General features: G+C 34.8%; 4 protein-coding genes across 4 annotated transcripts; 2 read left to right on the top strand and 2 right to left on the bottom strand.

Moving 5' to 3' along the window:
- Positions 1-253: 253 nt before the first annotated feature.
- Positions 254-1,609, bottom strand: LOC106437547 (actin-depolymerizing factor 12-like). Its single transcript, XM_013878451.3, has 3 exons — positions 1,423-1,609; positions 929-1,188; positions 254-629 (listed from the first exon to the last, which is right to left on the bottom strand). The coding sequence occupies exons 1-3, from the start codon at positions 1,423-1,425 to the stop codon at positions 479-481; spliced, it is 414 nt and encodes a 137-aa protein (XP_013733905.2). The 5' UTR covers positions 1,426-1,609; the 3' UTR covers positions 254-478.
- Positions 1,610-5,902: 4,293 nt separating this feature from the next.
- Positions 5,903-7,911, bottom strand: LOC106437546 (uncharacterized protein C683.02c-like). Its single transcript, XM_013878450.3, has 5 exons — positions 7,278-7,911; positions 7,056-7,200; positions 6,574-6,665; positions 6,401-6,494; positions 5,903-6,265 (listed from the first exon to the last, which is right to left on the bottom strand). Exons 1-5 carry the CDS (start codon positions 7,557-7,559, stop codon positions 6,078-6,080), a joined length of 801 nt encoding a protein of 266 aa, XP_013733904.1. The 5' UTR covers positions 7,560-7,911; the 3' UTR covers positions 5,903-6,077.
- A 1,865-nt stretch (positions 7,912-9,776) lies between these two features.
- Positions 9,777-19,550, top strand: LOC106437548 (cytokinin hydroxylase). The gene is made up of 5 exons (XM_013878452.3): positions 9,777-15,331; positions 15,548-15,777; positions 16,032-16,625; positions 17,180-19,334; positions 19,426-19,550. The coding sequence occupies exons 1-4, from the start codon at positions 15,025-15,027 to the stop codon at positions 17,603-17,605; spliced, it is 1,557 nt and encodes a 518-aa protein (XP_013733906.2). The 5' UTR covers positions 9,777-15,024; the 3' UTR covers positions 17,606-19,334; positions 19,426-19,550.
- LOC106437549 (sec-independent protein translocase protein TATB, chloroplastic-like) lies at positions 19,142-20,414 on the top strand. The gene is made up of 6 exons (XM_048765122.1): positions 19,142-19,334; positions 19,426-19,550; positions 19,643-19,702; positions 19,776-19,923; positions 20,131-20,274; positions 20,368-20,414. Exons 1-6 carry the CDS (start codon positions 19,142-19,144, stop codon positions 20,412-20,414), a joined length of 717 nt encoding a protein of 238 aa, XP_048621079.1.
- Positions 20,415-21,795: the final 1,381 nt, after the last annotated feature.

The following is a 21,795-nucleotide window of genomic DNA, read 5'->3' as shown; positions in this document are numbered from 1 at the left end:
CTGTTTTACTGATTTTTTTGTTGATATATAAATTTGACTAATTTTTTTAAAAAAATAATTGCTTTTGATAGATTTGTTATTTTTTATAATTTGTTTTGATTTGAAAATATTTAATACTAATTTTTTAATTAGGGTTTCCAAAATCCCAGGACCGGGTATGTTCTTATTTCTTAACCACTCGGACATAAATATGAAAAATGATCGTGTAATGGAGACATAATATGTTTTATTTTTCAACGAAAATATGCAGCTGTTACACGAGAAACTACAGGTTTTAAAGCTTCTCCAAAGCCAAGTATAAAACCCAGTCAATTTAATATGTAAATAAAAAGATTAAAAATAGTCAAGAGGAAGAAGAAGAAGAAGGAATGAAACCAAGAAAGTTACATAACACATAACATGGAGAAGTTCTTTGAATAATGATGATGGAGCATTTATGCATATAAGATAAGAGATCAGGCGACAGGCATATATGAATCTAGAGAGCACGACTTTTGATGATGTCAAAACTCATCTCACTCGGGTCTGTGGCTTGTAATTCCACCTGAATACCATCCAATTCTCTCTTGAACCTGTCCTTTGAGCTCGCATACACCATCTTCATCCTCACCCTCGAAGAATCAGGTGACCTACGAATATACATGCATCATCCATAATCCCTAATGTGTATATGTTTCATAATATGTGACCATGACATGTATTCTACTAATTTATGCTCTTTGCCGGTGACCTACGAATATATATGCATCATCCATTTTTCTTAATCTATATAGGTTTCATAAGTCATAACTAATAACATGTGAGTATGTGACCATGACATGTATTCTACCACACAAATCCGCAGAATGCATGTTTTAAATAATAAAAGAATAATATATGTTTTATTTTATAGCCTGAAAAGTATGTATGATGAGGGGTTTTGTATTACCAAGCTATGAAGAAGATCTTGCTCTTCTGGCAATTCTCATTAGTGGTGAAGTCGAAGTCATACACAGCGTAGCGGCACTCGTTAGCCGGTAGGGAATTTGAGAAATCGTCATAGTTCTCCTCGGGACTTCCAAGCTTTTCAACCACCACTTGTTGTCCATCTATCCTGAATATTATGAACCTATAGTTTCTTTTAGCTTTTAGCTCCAAAAACTTGAGCTTACATTCGTCTTCCACCGCCATTCCTGACGCTGCGTTAGCCTTTTTAATTCACATAAAACATAAGTTTAGTGTAGAAACTTAAGCTTATGATTGTACACGGATAAAGCTTAGTTCAAGATTAAAATTGTTTCAGACGCCAATTTCTATGGTTATATACAAAAAATGAAACCATTATAATAAGTGAACAACGCCACTGATGAATCGAGGCATGACAAGAAATAATTTTCAAACATCTATAACACATCTTCACTACAAAGAGAATGAGAGGCATACCATTGCGTTTGGTTGATGGAGGTTAACCTAAGACAACAATGAGATTAGAGAAACGGGACTTCTTGTTATGTTTTGTTTTTGTCCTTTTTTGTGAGACGAACAACAAGAAAATGAATTTTTGGGGGAAGAAGAGATTCTTAATTTGATTTGAATAGGCCAATGGAGAATAACTCGGACAACCATTAATGCCTCTCTTACTTTAATATCAAACTACACCTTTTTCAACTCCTATCCTTCAAATCGCCTAACCATCCATTCTTCTCGGAAATTTTTCCAAGCTAATTTTAGCATAGTTACATCTTTATCCATCAATATTGAGGAGGACTATGTCTACCGTTTGGTTTGACAAAACAATTTGCAATCTGGTCTATTTGATCGGTTTAGAGATATTCCGATATCCGTTCGAATTTAGCATTTTTGGATTTTATATTCGGTATGTTAGTCCTGTTCGGATTTTATATATGTTCGGGACTGATTGAGCTGATAATACTTTGGGTTCAGATATATTTTATATTTATATACTAGGGGTTGGCCCGGGCTACGCCCGGGGTTTTTGTTAAATTTTTAATCTTAATTATATCTTTTGTATGCATATTTTAGCATATATATTGTGTTATTATTAAAATATAAGTTGCTAGACAACTTTAAAATTATTTATTTATTTTTCCTACATTTTTAAAACTATTTTAAATAATTTATTTATTAATTTAAATTATATATAAGGTGATGAGCAAAATAAAAAGAAAATTATTTAAATTTTAGTTATATTGGTTGGATTGTAGAAATGTTTCAGTTCACTTATAATTTCTTATAGCTTTTGTTTCAAATTAATTTTTAAGTAATTTAATGGACTCCTCTCCCCGTTAAATTAACAGTCCTATTTGTTTTTTTTTCATGTTTTTAGTTATTTTATTTCAACCATCGGTTTAAAAGTTATAATATTTTTCTACAGCTAAACTTACAACTATATCGACAAAGTTCTTACAACAATATTTTTGCGTTATAACATTGTTAGATGTACAAACATTTTGGAATTGCATAATCCTGGTGCAAATTTTTCATTTTAATTTTTTTTGTTCTGACTTTGTCCTACATCCGTTTTGATGTATTTGAACCATCTGTAATATATATACAACAGATTTGTCTTCAAATAATGGTTACAGTTTTTTATTAAAAAGTGGCCTTCATGGTAGTAAGGTTTCATGTGAGTGTGCAGAGCTTGGTTTGTTGTGGTTAGTAAGCCGTTGGGTCTTTACCATCGAATGTTAAGACAAAGAGTTTTGTATGTGGTCAATGATATGTAGTTTGTATTTGAATCACATTTATATTTGTATCAAATTTATAGTTGCGTAAAAATTATTGACCGTCTATAAGTTATCGGAGGAAAAAATTGCTGGCTCACTAAATTGTTGCATGGTCATGTCTTTAACACCTTATTAATTAATGCACCCTATTTCGTTCATTTCGTAGGCATGAACCTTCTTCTATGAACATATTATACAGCTTTGTAAATGTTGTTAGAGTAAACTGAGTGATATCTTGTTGAATTATTTTTCTACCATGCCGGTTGCTCAATTTTCTTTAATCTAAATAGCGTTAATTATGTGAATGTAGTTTATTTCCTTGTAACCGAAAACTGAAACAAAGCAAGGCAAAAAAAAAAAGCCATGGAAAATGGAAAGTGTTTAGACTACAATGGTCTGTGTGTTGGTGGTGATTTTATTTGTTTAAATGATGTGCATGAATTACTCAAACTTCTTTACATATTCCAAATTTTGCTCCACTATAGATTTCGTATAATTATATATAGACTATAGTTTAGTTGGGAAATTCCAAAATACATTCCTAATTTAGGTATGTTTTAATGTTTTTAATAACTTTATTTAGCATTATATCTTTACTTAATATTTTGTACCATTTAGATGTAATTTTGTACATCATCTTAAGCTATGTAAAAGTTGCATGTGTGAAATTTAGGTGTCTCTAATTATTCCTATGTTGAATTTCAACTTCTACCTCTATGGTTTCAATGTTTGGTCAGACAAAATCTCGAGGCAGTATACATAACTTAGGTCACACGTATTATCAATGACATCTCAGTAGCTATTATCGTTAACGATTTTAGTTTGTCGTAATGCTGTCATGAGAATAGAACACAAACATAATAGTACACCAATATGTGGCCAAAGATGATAATGAATTCCAAATATAACTTTATATTCCGTTGAAGATAGTTAACATCAGATGAAGTAAATAAAAGCAACAACGATGCCTAAGCATTATTTTAGGAGTCGACGTCTTGGTTTAAGACTGTATCCTCTTCAACCTATTCAAGGTGTGCCTTCTTAGTTGCTTTTGAACATGTCGGATAAGTAAATATGTGGCTGATGCCCTAGTCTTAGCTTTCCACTTACTCTGTTTCAGAGAAATCACAGAAAGAAGAACAGGACAAAAGAAGACGACCGGTTTATCAGTCAAAAAAAAAAAAGACTACCAGTTTATACTGGTTCATGAAGGCGATAGTTAGCCGCTTCTTGTGACCAGGAAGAGGACCGGAGGAAAAATTGCGTTCAGAGGTTTCAAGACCTCCGTTTTTGGCTGAATCTGTTGGCTTTTGCTTTAAAGACTGACCATACCATACCAGTTGAGATTATTGAATACCAAACCGGTTTTGTTTGATTAATACCAACAATCTGTCCGGTGGAATCCTGTTTGGCGATTCACCTTCGCCAATAGACTCTCCCAGAGATACGGTAACGGTCTCCCAAAGCTGGATATTTTCCACTCCATGGCGGATCCGGTGATCGAGCCATTATTGATGATGGTCAACACAGTCCTATCCGTGTTGGCTCTCGTTTACCCACCAAAGAATCTCGTCGTTTATCTCTCGGACGACGCTAGCTCTCAGCTAACGTTCTATGCTCTCACGAAAGCAGCTGAGTTTGCTAAAACTTGGGCTCCGTTCTGTAAGGAGTTCGACATTGAACCGAGATCCAGCTTACTTTTCTGGCAAGGTAAATGGTCTTGATACTGTTGAGGCATTGGAGGTGGCTGAGTTGTATTGAGAAATGGCGGCAAGGATTGAAAGTCGACGAAGCTGCGGTGGATAACCGAGGAGTCACGGTTGAAGTACGGTGCCGGCTTTTGGCTGTGGGATTTTGTAGCTACTCAAAGAAACCATGGAACCATTCTTCAAGTAAGTAAACGCCTGTAAAATTAGCAGCGAAATAGAAACATAGTATGAGTTTATTGGTTTCATCAGATTTTGATGGACAGAAGAAAAAGAAAATATAATAGTGATACCAACACTGGTTTATCCATCGAGAGAGAAGAGACCTGAGCATCATCATCTAAATGACGAAGAAGATAATAACGTGATTGCAAAAAAATAGAAACGGGAAGAAATGAAAAAAAAAAACAAAATCTTTTGATTCTATAAAATGGAAATAGATTAAACCGAGAAGATAATTATATTAGTGGAAAAAGATACTAACTTGTTCATCAATCAATAACATCTCAACGCTCATCAGTTGTCCCCTTTTGTTGATGTTCTTGGCTTCCAGAATCTCAAAAGACAGACCTCCGCCGCGTTGGAGCATCTCCCGGCTCTCAAGTCAGCAAGAACGGTTTATGAATTACCCATCGAAATCGTTTGCTTGCAAATTAAAAGTTTTCGGATTTGGTTTGAGTTGGAGTTTGCATGGTATGGAGGTGAGATATATATAGCTGGAGATATAGGCGGTTTCAAGGGAAACGTACAGGTGCACCGAAATCTTAATGAATGAGAAGTGGATTACTCAAGGGAAAACTCAAAATAAATGACGGCTTTGAGGAATTGGAACTTGGAAGTCGTTACGGGTAGCGAAGGGAGTGCTTAGTTTCTCTGGAAATTAGACGCTCAAGCATCCACCGCAAAAAAAAAGAATGAAGAAGAACCCTAATCTCACGTGACCAGAGACGATGATGAGCATCTAGGCCTATGTGGGCTTATTTTTCGAACATTACCCAAACCCAAATAGAGGAATAAGGAAAACAGAAAAGAAGCGAGGACTAAGCAAAACATACGCGCAGATAAAAAGCAAACGCGTGAAATTCACATACCACTCAGCGCGCCGACACGTGGCGAGAAAGCCCCCCCTTTCCAGAGCGACGTGGACAGCCTAATGAGGGAGAAAACTCTCCTTTATTATTATAGATAGTATTCATTTTGAATCCAAATTCATTTTGGGTTCAGTTAATAACACACATGGTTCATATATTTGGGTTTTCGGGTCAAAAGTTTTCAAGGTTAATTAGTGTTTTTCAAATTTTAGATTTTTCAAACTCACTCAAATTTGGTTAATGATAATTCTAGTTCATATATATTTTATATCACACTACAAAATCTACTTGTGTAATCTTTTTACAGTCCAATTGAATATGGATACAAGTTCTTCGATTCAATTTCGGTTCAAATATTGGATTCTTTTGCACAGGCCTATTAGAGATTATCTGAAACAGAAGTGACTGTGGTTCACTGGTTCCATTACATGACACTGTTGTGAAACTCCAAATAGCAAATAGTCCTGACAAAAACTCTAGAGGCAGATAAAGAACAACAACAAAAAAACTGATATTTTACTACAAAATTGATAGACCCTTTAGATCCTCTTGTATCATCCAAAGAAATTGACAACCTTTGGACCTTGTTTCTTTTCAGGGATGCTCTTCTGATCTAAATCATCAGGTGCAGTAGCATCAGAGCTCTTCATCTTCTTGCTGCTTTGAGGCTCTTCATAGAAATCGTCCTCAAGATCGTCCCCACTGAACTTAGTGAGTTTGCCTCTTGGTGTAGCATCAAATCCTGTCGTTTCATTCAAGGGACAAAGTTACGGTCTTTCTAAGATATAAAGACAACTGCAACGAATCACTTTACATGCGGTTTCAAACAAAAGAGAAACACCACTTGACTAGGATGAGAATTAATAGGAAATATTACTTGATCTCTTGGTTGGAGCAGAGTCTCTGTCGAGTTTATCAGGGCAGTCTTTGACGAGATGCGCCACACTACCACACACTTTACAACTCCCACCCTACAAAAAGGAAAACCACATCAAAATCATATTTCTGAAAAAGTAGAAGAAACTCATTCTGGTTTGAGTAAATGTATACCATTGGGTAGACTCCATGCTTGTTTTGTGGGCAGTTTTTACTTATGTGTCCTTGTCCCTTGCATATGAAACAACTTGCAAATTTCGTCCCTCCTACAAAAGTATCAAAACAGCAAACCAAATATAATCTAAGTGACAGATTAGTCAGTTGACTTCGGTCGCTGGTTAATTACAAAAAATATATATATAATCTAAGTGACAGATGAATATAGTACAATCACAACCAAAACATTATAGGGCAGTAACGCTAAGCAACGTTCAAAAAATTGGTCTAGGCGTCGCAAATTGATTTTACTAGAACGACTAAACAAAATCAAATTAGACATTCAAAAAATCGGTCTAGCCACCAGACTAATCAATAATCTCATATATAAATGTCTAACTACAGCTTAGTATTATTTTTGAACATTGCTGTTAAGTCTCCAATCAACATGAACCACGTGTTATATAGCTAATCAGACAAGACATACAGAGAGACTTTACCATCTACCAAAGGATTAGGACAATGAGAAAGTGAATGGCCAGTATCTCCACAGTTGTAACACAGCTTCTTCTCGAAGCTGCTTTCATCGCTCTTGTCCGGACAGTTTTTAAGACTGTGCCCTCTCCTTCTACATTGCAAGCATATCTACAGACAAAACAGAACAAACGGGTCAAACCTACAAACTCAATCAAAACCAAAGAAGAGAGGAAGGAAGCAAGAACCTTGTTTTTCTCCCACTCAGACTTCTCGGGGCAGAGCTTAGCAATATGAGTTTTGGACTTGCAGATATAACAGCCTTCTCCAGGTTTCATACCAGGGACACGGAGAGGATGCCTCGTGGAGGAGGAGCCAGAGGAAGAGGTAGGTTTCTTTTTCTTGAACAAGCTCTTCTTCTTCTTCTTCTTGTTTGGATCCTTTGGCGGCGTTGGTTCTGGTTTGGGGAACTCCTCTGGGTGAGCTTCCTTGTACCTCTTACGCGCAAGTCTTTGCCTTTGGCTCACCATAGTTGAATACAAAAGAGAGAGAGAGAGACGATTGGCTTCAATACGCGGCGGCGATAGAGTCAGTGAGGACTGAGGAGGAAGGAAGAAAGAAGCAGTCGGCTTGTGAAAGAGAAGCTCTTACTAGGGGTAACAACGTTGTGTTTTTTCGAACGGGCTGGGCTTTATTGGGCCCAATTATAAATAGGTCCAAATGTTTCTATTATACGTAAGAAATTTTTATAAATTTGCGTTTCTTTCTTGCAACCAAAATAAATATTATATTTTTCTTGTAAACTGTAAAATCGAATCTATATAAACTGTCCACGACGTAAGGTTGTACAGTGAAACTTCTATAATTAATAATGTTAGGTATATGAGCATTCCGGGCTAGTTTATCTGCTATTTGACATTAGTGTGTTGTTGTTGGAGTGAAGCAGGGGTGGACGTTCGAACATCTCGATCCGGATCTGTTTCAGATTTCAGGTTTTCGGGAATAAAGATTTTAGAGGAAAATCTATATAAATGGTTTGCAGCATTCAGTAATGATAAAGCCATTGAGATTTCGAAGAGAGATTAGTGTGCAGTTGTGAAGTTGGAGCCTCGTGATGTTGTATGGAGAAGAGCCTTCACGTGAAATAGAAAGCGCTCTAAAGATGTCTTTGTTGCTGGTATTCTGCTGGGGATGGCTGTTTGTTTCATACCCTAAAACAAACTCACATATAGTCATTTCATTTTATCTTAACAAGGAAGAAGAAAAGGTTTCTTAAACTAACCTTAGTTTCAGAACATAGAGTCTTTAATTCCGGTAGCCTTTTGGAGATCTTTGACCTAATTCAAATGCCAGTGGTGGAAATTTCAGTGGACAGAGAGCTCAGTAAGAGAAAAGGCGAAGAACACCAACTTACCAGCTGGATGACTAATTCGTTATGATCTTGAAAATGAGTTTCCAGGAAATCAAAAACTGCGCATTTGTTGTTTCAAATCTCAAATAAGCCAACAAAAAGTAATTCAACTCTTGTATGAAATGATGGAAGAGATTATGCCTTTAGAAATGAGTCCACATACTTCCCATTTTTACTTGATACCCGTTCCATGGAACCTCTTTAAGTCATTATAACACCATTATCCTTGCATTCCATAATGACAGTTTTTGCACACGCAATTTGCCTATGCTAATGGTACATGTTAAGGAAAATCCATCACCCTTTCATGCGAGCGACACAAGTTGACTAAAGACAGTATCACATTTACAGTCTTCTGAATGTTTTTCAAGTGTGCTTCAGATTGGCAGTTTTGCCGTTTCTCTGAGCTAACAGCCTTCACCTAATCAAGATACACATGGTAGAACAAAAGATTTTAGAGGACGTATTCTGGATTTATATAGTCTGGGCTGGTCTTTGTAACATTTTGTCTTATGTTTAAATAGAATATCCCCTAACAAATAAAAATATATTCTTTTCAAATACTTGGTTCTCAAAACATTTCTCTTGAATAGTATATGAACAAAGAAAATAGTTTTGTTAGCAAAACCCCCCTTGAATAGGATGAAATTTTTTAATTGTAATTTGTAAAATTTGAGAAAATGCATGATCTGATCACTTTATTTTATTTCTCTAGTTGTATAACCATTTGGATTCTAAAAGACCACAATGTCTCAAAACATTTTTGGACCATGTGGCAAAAATGTACCATTTACAGAAGCTCATCATTGACCGAGAAGGTTTTTACCAAGAAACAATATCATCATTTACTTACAAAGGTACTATCAGTCCTACGCTTACCACAAATTTTTTTTTTTGAATTACCAAAAGGTTCGAGCAGAATCCCAAATCCCCCGGAACCGAAACTACGTCATGTAATATTAGTTTCTCCCAGCTGTCACTCGAAAATACAATATATTTTTTCTCTAATATAGCATGTTTTATATTGAAATTAAATTTTGCATACTTGTAAAAATATATTGCTTCGTGAATGAAAATAAATCTCTCCTTTCTCCAAAAGCTTACATCAAATTTACATACGATCTAACTGATTCATGCATGCATGTATAACCCCATTTTATAGAACATAATCCATATGACCAAAATATATTGTGCATGTTTTAGATAGGGAGAATCATGTGTCATATATAGCTTTAAATTGTAGTTAGAGATTATTAATATAGTACACTTCTAATGTAAAAGGGGGGGGGGGGGGGGGGGGGGGGGGGGGGGGGGGGGGGGGGGAATATAATCAATTGCTCATATGCTCTTAACTGAAGAAAAAAATTCTCAAATATTTCTCATCTATAATTCTTTTTATTTTTATTTGTTTTTCATTCGAAATCTGATTAAAAATCCAATATACCCTTAGTGAATTTCTTTTTTTTACAGCATGCTATGCTTTTATACCTAATTTTCTTTCTTATCTTTACCGATCTAAATTTTGTTTCCATTTTTCATCTTCTTCTTTTTTTCTATCTTGTCTTTCATTCTTCAATCCAGATCTCTTCTTCTTTGAATATCCTTTTTTTTTTCTATGAATTATATGTTTCTTCTTCTTTTTTAGTATGTTTTTCCTTATCTTTTTCAACAAATATATTTTTTTCGAATCTCTTCTACATTTTTATGAATTCTTCATTCTTTTTTATTTCTTCTTCTATTTCGATCAATTTTTCCTCTTTTTGATTTGTTGTTCTTTCTTCGCGATTTAGGGTTTTTCTTTGATTTCTTTTTATTTGATTTTCTCTCGCTACAGATCTGGCACAAGAATATGTGAAAATTTTAAAAATAAAAATTCAACCCACAAACAAAGTTTTACCAAGTTGTACTTTGACAATTGTACAATTTAGTAAAACTTTGTATACCTAGTTTAACCAAGTTGAACAATCATGTAAGTACAACTTGGTAAAACTGTAGAACTTGAAAATTGTAAAACTGTAAAACTTGGTAAAATTTAGAATATGGTAGAGCTGTAGACTTTGGTAAGAAAAATTTACGTTCTAGCATACTTTATCTTTTCTCCATAACATTCTAACATACTTTCTCCATGTGATATACTTTCTTATGTGCTATTGTCTTATTTACCCCCGAAACTAGAAATTATTTAGTTACCTTTTCTTTCTCTTTATTTTTCTTTTATCGTGACCCAACATCTCATTCTCTGACCTAGATCCCCTTCATTTTATTGTTCTAGCGGAATTGCGAAGACAGCCACCTCCTCCTTCTCGACGAAAACACAATTTCCTGTCAATGTTTCACCGGTGTTAATCGTTGATTATATAAATTATAATGAAGAGTATGACCTCTCTTACTTGATTTTAATTTCCTCATCCCATGATTATGGCTATTGTTGACAACTAGATCTCCTTCTATGGTTATGCAGAAACCAGAGAAAGTTTTCGTCAAGATACGATGTATTGTTTGCAGGATACCACTTCTACTCACCCAGAAAACCCTGACCACATCAAGAACTCAATTCAGGATATCGAACCTACTTCTCCACTTAGCAGCTAGTTCAACGCTGAGCAGTTTTCAAACAACCCTCGGTCTAGCCTACTAACCACCGACCACATCTTGCTTGACCACCCAGACGAAATCATCACCAGCGATCATCCGATCACTGCATACAACCCAGTGTGTCAGCCCTCCGCATACCCGATACATTTTTCACCCGACCACGATTCTCCCACCCACACTTCACCCAACCACACTTCTACACAACACAACTCTCCTGGCCAGGCCTCCGCTGCAAACATGTCCACTGACCACAACTCGCCCAACCACACTTTCCATCTCTTGACCATGCGGACCTGCACACCGAGCAAGGAATAGTCAGAGACCAATAGCACAATTACTTAGAGATACCAGTTTATGTTGAATCTAGGTTTCGAATCCTTACCACACCTTCACTAAACAGATATTGTGTTCTTTCCCAACGAGAAAGAAAGCCAGCAATTACTTCATCTAAGTTATCACTTTTAGATAGTAGGTTTCTACTTGATGTAACACCAACCATCCGATTCGTTTTAAAATAACTTAATCTGATGGTTCACAACATATCTCATATTTATTAATAAACCTAATAATTTATTGCAAGCAGAGGAATAATGCAAGTATGGTCGCTTTCATACTTTAAACTTGAACAGACTGTGAGATTTGGTTGAAAAGTAAACGTAACATTTAGTAAAAATTCGTTCACGAGAAGGGTATTTATGGAAGTGAAAAATCAAAAGTAAGTCAAATAGTACACCTCAAGTGTAAAGTACCTAAATATGTTAAAGGTTCATGACAAAATAACCCATCATGTAACTCTCTCCTTTGGTAAACTTTGGCATCGATTATTGAAATCTAAAAAATTTGAAATTTGAAATTTGATTGGGAGGAAAAAATAAAGGCAAAATCAGAATTGTTTTATTTCATTAAAAATAAGAGTACATGAGAATGAGTAAGATCAGTACAATTTTTTTTTTTGGCTCATTAAAAGCATTTGAGATTATATCTAGAAGAATAGTTATCTTTGTGCTCACCCACCACATGGCTGAGTTGTGCAAATTAAAATAAACTACCTATATATATATATCCGTTGTATAGAATGAAAACTTATTTAGGTAACGTGATGCACGTGGGCAAACGGAAGGAGACAAGATACAACATATAACATTGGTTATGGTTTGGGAAGTGAATATATGATATAAGTAAATATGGCTATATATGTGCTTTTATTGTAGCTTATAGAGCTTAGCTTGTATCCGGATTTGGAGAGAATTAAATAATGATGTTTTCGTTAGCAAAATATCGCTTAAAGTCTTATGGCTTTCTTGAATTTTTGTCTTCAAGAAATTGATAGAAGTGTTCCAAAATTAGGACTGTTAAAATTCGATTTGTGCACAATAATGTTATAAAATAGGATGATGAATATGATTGCATTTGAAAATGATGTTCTGGAAAATGTCAAATATGATAATCGAGTTTGAAGTGTTTATTTAAAAGAAGTTCTGAAAATAAAGTCAAAACTTCAGAAAAAAAAGTCAAGGATAAATTTTTTACGATATTACACCAAAATTTGTGTCACTAATTGCGTGACGAATTGTTGTGTAGTGTGTATTGAGCTCTATGGCATAACTCTAGTTGTCTAATTTAATCTCGGTGTTAAGATGCAATGTTAATTAATTTTTCAGTTTGGGGACAAGACATGAATGGTCGGGTGCTTAAAGTCGCTCGGATAAATCTACGCGGTTCAATCTTAAATGAGGAAACAATGAATGCATAGGATCGAAGGCTGGTGGACCCATAAACATAAAACACGCCTCAAGAACCCCAAACAAACAACTACCAGTGGTCCATTCACATGAGATTTCTGTTGTTAGAATCTAAATATAACGATAATTTATGCCACATGATTGTCACCGATTGAATTTGATCGCTAGCCTTTAGCTAGAAAATGAAGCGTTAGTCTGACAGTGCTCTAACACCTAGCACATAGGATATTAATCGCTATTTAAATAAATATACAGTTTTCGATGATTTATTTGTAGTTCAAGAAAATATATTAACCAAATACTTAATACACAAATAAAAAATATACATTCAAAAATAAAACAACTATAAAATGAATATTTTTGAGATCCTATATCTTATTATTTATAAGATAACTAACAGTTGGTTTATCATTCAAATTTACACCAAAAAAAAAACTCTTAGAGATATCAAATATATTTAGGAATTTAGATAAATAATGTCATACATGATTCACCATTTATGTTCTTCAAAACAATTATGGGAATTGAAAATTTAATTTCTTTGGAGAAACTCTTCAAAAATAAATAATTTATGTTTGAAAATACTGATGACATGAAAAGGTTAAAAAATATATTTATTTTCTCATGTAAATGCATATACTTTGTTCAGAACTGACAAGCCATACAAATGATTGATGAATTTCAGTTTTTCAAAACTGATTGTGTTAATGGTGTGTTATTCATAATACTGGCATGTAATTTGCAACATGAACCAAAAAGATAGAATATTGTTTGTTGGGTAGAAAACAATAAGAGGCTGTTTAAAGAAGACCTTATTTCATATTTGTCAGATCTTGTGTTCATCGCACAAGTCATATCAGCTTTGCGCGTGTGATTATAAAAATTGTTCGTAGTTCATACGCGAAATGTTTGACTATTGCTCTCTACTCTCTTTACTCCAACTTATATTTATAATATTTAAAATATATTATGTTTATAACTTGCGTAATTAATATTTATTCTACTTGCTATATAGCGCACATGCGCCTCTCTTACAATACTAAAAACTCCAAAAATGGAAAAAGGACAAAAGACGAAGGTGTGTTCTACTGATAAAGAGACCCCCACCCTACGTGTCCAATCCAGATATTTCAATGTTTTACGTGGTTTAAATAATATATTGTACATTGACGTGATTTCAAAATTAAATATAGAAATTGACAGATTGTCTGATATATCTTGGGCTAACCGATTGGAGCCTAAGGTTTCACACTAAACTGTTAGAGCATTTGAAGACTTTTTGTCACTATTACATTTAGCAATTAGTTGGTGAAAGTGATCGATTTCACATATTGGGTCCAAAGATAAACGATTTCTCATGATCAATCTCGCTAAATTGTGTTTGAACGCGTTTTTTTACATCGTGCTAGGAACTAGACTGGACCTAGAAACCAAGTATTCTTCGTTTCATTAACCGGCTTTATAAATCTTAATACAACATCGTAAACTTTTCTTTTCAATTTAACTAAATAATTATGGTTTCATTTTTGTTAAACGAAAGAAGTTTGTGGTGAAATCCAGCAAAAACTCGTTGGATTAGTATGTGGTAAATGTGATAACCTATAAAATGATATTTTTGAATGTGTTTTGGATTATTACAAAAAGCTGATAAATGTTGATAAAATAATAAGATAACATTTTTGCTTTAAAACAAAAAGACCACTTATAACCTAGGGATCTATTAACCGTAATAATTAATTCATCCTTTTTCCGTTGGTCAACTGCGTAATTTATCAACTAGATTAAGGGAAAAACAAATATTCTTTTGGTGACAAAAAAAAATACAGGTACGTTGTGTTTTAGCTTTTTACCTTTTAAGGATTATAAAATACATCCATACATTTATATCACTTTCAGTTATTCATTCAAAAAAGCAGCCGGAGAAACTCTACAAGACTATAGCCAAAAAGGAATAAGGGACGCATGCTAAATGCCGATAATGTTTGACCAGAAAATGGTCAAGAAACGTTATGAAACAACATAAAATAAAATTCAACAAATATAATAAATTAAAAGAGAGATGAGACTTTCGTTGGTCCAAGTCTGACATTCTTCTACACCCGAACCTAGAAAACATCTATAAATACCTCATTTGGTTGATTCCCATGTTTCATCTGCATATATACATTCTGAATACAACATCCAGTATTCCACCAAAGAAACACTTACGCATATATCTATTCCTACATATTTGAAGAGATATACGAGATGGATCAACTGCTTGTCATGTCTCGATTTGGGTACATGTTCATCAATGTTTTGGTCCTAGTTCTCAGCCTTATGTTCTTGAAGCTCCTTATGCGTTGTTGGATATTGCCGGTTCGAGCTCAAAAGAAACTTAGAGAAAACGGATTTTCCGGTCCACCTCCTAGTTTTCCATTAGGAAATCTTAATGACATGAAGAAGCTAAAGACGGCCATGGTAATGGTGGAGAAGAGCAAATCGTCCACCATAATCAACCATGACATACATTCCACCGCACTTCCACATTTTGCTCTTTGGCAACAACAGTATGGTATATAACATAACTCTCACTTCTCATATTTAATTAGTTCCTAACATTTGTACCATAGTTTGTTAATATTTAATATGAGTCATAGATATTATTTGTGACGATTTAAGCCGGTATGTGAAACAACATTTCAATAACCGGTTTAGTTAATTACTAACGTTTTTGGATTACAATATGTAACTTTTAACATAGATTATTGGTTTTCGTTATGTAATGCAGGGAAAGTATTTGTGTACTGGTTAGGCATAGAGCCGTTCGTGTACGTAGCCGATCCTGAATTCTTGAGTATTATGTCGAAAGGTGTATTGGGGAAGAGTTGGGGAAAGCCAAATGTTTTCAAGAAAGACAGAGAGCCAATGTTTGGCACAGGTTTGGTTATGGTGGAAGGCGATGATTGGACACGACATCGCCACATCATTACTCCTGCATTTGCCCCTATTAATCTTAAGGTATAATTAGAAATTAAACCCTTTTTTCAAATCGTTTACATTGGTAATTAAGAGTCCAAAAGAGAGAAAATTATTAGGGTGACTAATCTAGTTCAACAAGTTAGACTTTATAGCCATGTTCTAAAAGCATGAGCCACCATTTTCCATGACAGAAATTTCATGGTCTTATGGAGTTGAAAAGACTTGTTCAAATCAAAGATTAGTACTAAAATATTTCTCCTTTTCTCACTACTTTTTAATGACCGTCTTAATAGGCCATGACAAGTATGATGGTGGAATCAATCTCCAATATGTTGGACCGATGGGCCAAACAGATAAACTCAGGCAATCCAGAATTTGACATGGAGAACGAGATCATAGGAACAGCCGGTGAGATCATTGCTAAGACAAGCTTCGGAGTCAAGGGAGAAAACGGAGCTCAAGTCCTCAAAAACCTAAGAGCCGTGCAATTCGCTCTCTTCAACTCAAATCGCTACGTAGGGGTACCTTTTAGCAACATTTTGGCCTACAAGCAAACCCTCAAAGCTAGAGAGTTAGGCAAAGAGATCGATGGTCTCCTTTTGTCGATCATAAACGAACGAAAGAGATCTTTGGTCGAAGGAGACGACCACCATGATCTTCTCGGAATGTTGCTTAAGGCCGATAAAGGGAAGTTTACGGCTACAGAGCTTGTAGACGAGTGCAAAACGTTCTTCTTCGCTGGTCACGAGACAACGGCTTTGGCGCTGACGTGGACGTTTATGCTTCTTGCGATCCATCCCGAGTGGCAAGACACGCTTAGAGACGAGATAAGACAAGTCATCGGAGATTCCGAGATTGAGTATAACAAACTTGCCGGACTAAAGAAGGTACGTTACCAAAAAAGTACTCCACGTGGGTAATTAATATGCATGCTATACACTAGATCGCATCTATATTTGAACGCGTTCACATGTGTTCAATTTGGCGTGTTCACACTATTTAATGCACGATAGCATATTATGTGCCTCAGTACATAAATAAGTTTAATTAAAGTTTAAGGTTCACACGAAAACTAAAACTTAAGTTTAATTATATACAATTCAATGTCTGATTAACGTGGTCGTGGTCGTGGTCGTGATCATGGTCAAGGTCAAGGGTCACATAGAAATCAAATACTATTGCAAAGAGGCGCGTCGCCTCTAGATCAAAAACTAGTCAACGGATGAACTGACAATTAATATAGACATGCCACCTCAGCTTCGTACTAAATCCCAAGCCACATGACATCTATCCATATTAACGAATATTCTGTTTGTCAACCATGACTAAAACGTTCTGACACGTAATCACATTTGATTTAACTATCACATTTTAGTTGATTAATTCACTTACATACTGAATATTATATACTAACGAATAAAACTTCCTATTATTAATGCAGATGAGTTGGGTGATGAACGAAGTTCTCCGGCTATATCCGCCGGCTCCAAACGCACAACGACAAGCCAGGAAAGACATTGAGGTGAACGGCAGAGTGATTCCAAACGGTACGAACATTTGGATTGATGTGGTGGCGATGCACCACGACCCCGAGTTGTGGGGAGACGACGTCAACGAGTTTAGGCCGGAGAGATTTGACGGCAGTTTGCACGGTGGTTGTAAGAATAAGATGGGGTTTATGCCGTTTGGATTCGGAGGGAGAATGTGTATTGGTCGGAACCTGACCACCATGGAATACAAGATTGTCTTGTCGTTGGTTTTGTCACGGTTTGAGATCTCTGTTTCTCCTGGTTATCGCCATTCGCCGAAGTATATGCTCTCTCTTAGACCTGGTTACGGTTTGCCTTTAATTGTACGACCACTTTAAAATTGCAATAACACACAAATTAAAGTTTTTTGTGCTTTTTAAGTTTAGAACCAAAGTTCTCGACTTTTTAATACTGTACACATGTGTTTTGATATTAATACTTCGAGTACCATTGAATCAGAGAAGTATGATCTTTTTTATCACACGGACTCAAAATTAATAGCTTGATGGATTGAATGGAAGAATGTGGAGATGACAATCAACTCGGTTTATGGTTGAACCGATGAATCAATGGACAAGTGATTTATTAAAAGCTTTTACTCGCAAGACCTAAGGCATTCTCTTTAATTAAATTGGTTTTGATTCCACAACATATTCAGATCCGTATGAACGCACTAGAAGTGATTTCAACTACTCTAATAAATAAAACACAAGCAACAATTTTTTATCATCAAATTTCGTCAATGAGAGCATGCTAGAGAGTCTTCAAGATGGGAATCCGTAAGGTAACTGGTTATTTTCGTTGAGGATTTACCATTTTGTCATATATTTTGGTTGTTCTTTTTTTTTTTTTTACAAATTAAAATCTCAGTTTTTAAGCTAATTATAAGCGTGGTGTTTCTTTTTTTTTTGGTAAAAGCTGGAATTCCCGGAAAAGAGGTGAAACTATTTTGATGTTCTTTACCCAATCATTCAATTAAAAGTAAAAATCAAGTAAAAGATAAGTAAAATTAAAGTAAAAGATAACTACAAAACAGTAAAATACAAAAAAAAAATTAAGAACTAATTTAGAGTATTTGATAAAAAAAAACTACTTTAAGTACGAATGTAAATGAGAATAGGGATTATACACAAAAGAAAAATATCATATAAAAAAAAAACTGAGATTAAACACAAAAGAGAAAAAAAGGAATTCCTATTTTGAAATGCTTTCCAACGATTCACTTTGATGAACGCCTTGGTGGTGAAATGGTAGATACGCGAGACTCAAAATCTCGTGCTAAAGAGCGTGGAGGTTCGAGGAACAGATCAACAACTTTCCTAAGCTCAAAGTTCTTATGACTGATCTTCATAGTTAAGTAAGGATGATGGATATAATACTCCTGATCCTACAAGAATTGTTGCAAGAAAACAGTCAAAAATAGCCAAGCTCATTATAGAATTCAGTAGGAGTATTAATTATGGTAAGCAATTTAATCATAGCCAAAGAAGTATACAGTATATAGTTCTTGTCTTTGGTCAGAATTTCATAATTCATGTAGGGTTCTCTTTTTTTTTTTCCGGCTAAAAGATTTTATTAATTATTGTCAGCACAAATGATATTCATGTAGGGTTCTCTAATCAGATAGTGGCAAAGCAAACTAACGTAATTTACTATCCTTCCGTCTCTTCACGGCCCATTCTGCTTGCCGAACCAAATCAAACCGAGAAACGAATTGATTTTAAATTTATTCGGATGGAAAACCGAAAACTCTCGGTTCGATCAGTTCGGTTTACTTCGGTTTGCGTTTGAGTCGAATGCCCCCAGCGCTAAATGGATTGAGTTGTTTACACACGAGAAGTTTAATACAGTTGCGAAGCTGCTGCCCAATGGCCATGGCCTTTCAGATTACAGCTTCTTCTTCACCAACGATTACACAATCTCGCCTTCTCTCTTTCCCTCCTCTGCAACCTTCCTGTAAAGCTTCGAGCTTTAAGCTCTCCTCATGGGCTTCTTCTTCTCGTTTCTCTCCCTACATTGGCTTAAAGCATATGGGCATCTCCATCTCCCCGAAATCTTCAAACCCAGGTGTCGAATTTCTCTATCTCCTCACAAAGTTGGTTCCTTTTGTAAGGATCTGTTCATTTTTTGTGTGTAATTGGCTGGTTTTGTTGTGCAGAGAAGAAGATGAGATGTAATAAGGGTTTAGTGATTCGCGCGTCTTTGTTTGGAGTTGGAGCACCTGAGGCTTTGGTTATTGGTGTTGTCGCTTTGTTAGTCTTTGGTCCTAAAGGCCTTGCAGAGGTTAGTAGTATCTTCTGTGTCTGTGTCTGTGTGTGTGTGTGGTAGATTGAGTTGAAGAAACCTCTACTTGCTAATTGCTATGATCCGTGCAGGTAGCTAGAACTCTTGGGAAAACACTGCGTACATTTCAGCCCACCATTAGAGAGCTACAGGTTGATTTGTTAATCTCAAGAAGACTCTTTTAAGGAAAAATAAAATGTTGCTTACGTTGGCTGTTTGGTATAGGATGTTTCAAGAGATTTCAAAAGCACACTTGAGCGTGAAATTGGCCTTGATGAAATCTCAACACCAGATGTGTACAACCAGAACATAATGAACACTGCTCGCCCTCCTACACCATCTGTTAGAAACATTGAAGATCCTTTGACTGCAAGTGAGCCCAGTGAGTGGTTTAAGTTTATTATAAATATGCTATCAAACTAGGAGGCCTACCCTACATTACTGAGACATATGACAATAAGTGGTTTGATTCGTCTGTTTCATGCATTGGCTAAATCTGTAACCACTGTTATTGTTTTTTCATATTTATATTCATGAATGGAGTTTTAGTGAAGGTGATTTTTTTTTTTGAAATAAGCAGATGATGCTCAATCACCAAAAGCTTACACAGCCGAGGATTACCTCAATATCACTGAAGAGCAGCTCAAAGCTTCATCTCCTGGTAAAATCCAAATAGAGGATCAAACTCAGACTCAAGAACCTGCTGTACAAAGCCAGCCTGAAGGTTAGCATGTCATCAGAACTCTCTCTCTCATACCTTCTTCTAACTACTTAAACCCATTCTTCAAAACTGCTGATGACCACTGTGTTGTTGTAGTTACATTGAGAGAGACCATGGCTGCATCTCCTCCAAGGCAAGATTGAAAGGCACCAAAAATTTGACTAGTGTTAAAAGCATAAAAGGCCCACTTGGTAAATTTAACTCGTAGTGTATTTGTGTTCTATTCGTTTCCTACTTGATGAAATGATTTTAGAACGTTAATATTATATCAATGTTTCATTTGCTTTGATTCCATTGCCATAAATAGAGAAAATAAAATGTTTATAGTCATAATCAATGATAACCTCTAAATTGGTTCAAAGAATTTATCAACTTAGCATTTATACAAAGAGAAAAGTCATGACAAGTTTTACTCTAAAGAGAATCAAAAACAAAGTTATGTATACTTGTCATAATAGTGTAATGATGGATTCGAGAGTCTCTCCCTCTAGCCTGTATTTTCTCTTCTGGTAGCATCATGACCGAAAGATATGAAGATGTTGAAACAAGAACTTGGTTCAAAATAAAAGTAACGGATGAAAAAAAACAATGTGTCTAGGCAAAATGAAAAAGTTTTAATATACTGGCTGATATTAGCAATGTCAAATCATAACTTTTTTATCTGTTGATAACAATTATATGTATTTTTATTAATAACAAAGAAGAGCTAGGAGGATATTTTCAGCCCCTGGAATAACGAACACGGGGATGACGGCTAGGGTCTCTCTTGGGTTCATGAGCGACTTTGAATCCCCACTCCTCGCTCACAGGGAGTTCCAGCGCCTTCTCTACTACGCCATCTCCACGAATATAGAGGCAAGCAAGCACATCTTTAAAAGAAACAACAACAAGTAGACCATACATGGTTAAGACCGAACGAACATTATATATACTATTTATCTTTATTATATGCTCTTTTAGATATTTATAAAATAATAAATATATATATTGAATAATTAACAAGTCAGCAACTATTAATATATAACTACATTTGTGCGAAAACATAAATAAATTACATTTATCAAAATAATTAATATTTATATTTTATATGGTATATAATTAACTTTAAATAACAATAACATATATATAGTGTATTTTTTAATATTGATATATATTAAATGATGTTTTTTACTCAATATAGTTTCTTGGTCATTTGTATATGTTTATAACAAAAACTTTAAATCAGTAATAACAAAAAATTTCATTATATGATTAATAGTTTTGGTAATTATAATTTTTTTTAAAAAATTTAAGGCTATGCTTAAAATTTGAATATTAATTTGTCAATATTTGTTCAAAGCTTTTACCAAAAAAAGTTGTTGAAATCAAATTTCAAAATTAAAATATTAATATATTTTATATGCTATATAGTTCAATTTAATATATATATATATATATCTTACACTTAATATTTATTAAATGAAACTTCTTACTTATACGATTTTTTAATCGTTTGTATTTTATCACAACAAAAAATTTAAACTA

Source organism: Brassica napus, chromosome A3 (assembly GCF_020379485.1).
Source record: "Brassica napus cultivar Da-Ae chromosome A3, Da-Ae, whole genome shotgun sequence".
NCBI lineage: Eukaryota > Viridiplantae > Streptophyta > Magnoliopsida > Brassicales > Brassicaceae > Brassica > Brassica napus.
The sequence above is the reverse complement of the archived record's forward strand: the minus strand, read 5'-3'. Positions and strand labels throughout refer to the sequence as shown.

Excerpts from the sequence above, each read along its gene's own strand:
- LOC106437547 (XM_013878451.3), bottom strand. Across the intron at positions 630-928 it reads AAGATCTTCTTCATAGCTTG|GTCACCTGATTCTTCGAGGG; the intron begins GTAATACAAAAC and ends GTATATTCGTAG.
- LOC106437546 (XM_013878450.3), bottom strand. The coding sequence starts at position 7,559 with ATGGTGAGCCAAAGGCAAAGACTTGCGCGTAAGAGGTACAAGGAAGCT. Across the intron at positions 6,666-7,055 it reads TCCTAATCCTTTGGTAGATG|GAGGGACGAAATTTGCAAGT; the intron begins GTAAAGTCTCTC and ends ATACTTTTGTAG. Across the intron at positions 6,266-6,400 it reads TGCTCCAACCAAGAGATCAA|GATTTGATGCTACACCAAGA; the intron begins GTAATATTTCCT and ends ATGAAACGACAG.
- LOC106437548 (XM_013878452.3), top strand. The coding sequence starts at position 15,025 with ATGGATCAACTGCTTGTCATGTCTCGATTTGGGTACATGTTCATCAAT. Across the intron at positions 15,332-15,547 it reads TCTTTGGCAACAACAGTATG|GGAAAGTATTTGTGTACTGG; the intron begins GTATATAACATA and ends TATGTAATGCAG. Across the intron at positions 16,626-17,179 it reads AACTTGCCGGACTAAAGAAG|ATGAGTTGGGTGATGAACGA; the intron begins GTACGTTACCAA and ends TTATTAATGCAG.
- LOC106437549 (XM_048765122.1), top strand. The coding sequence starts at position 19,142 with ATGGCCTTTCAGATTACAGCTTCTTCTTCACCAACGATTACACAATCT. Across the intron at positions 19,924-20,130 it reads TGAAGATCCTTTGACTGCAA|ATGATGCTCAATCACCAAAA; the intron begins GTGAGCCCAGTG and ends TGAAATAAGCAG. Across the intron at positions 20,275-20,367 it reads TGTACAAAGCCAGCCTGAAG|TTACATTGAGAGAGACCATG; the intron begins GTTAGCATGTCA and ends GTGTTGTTGTAG.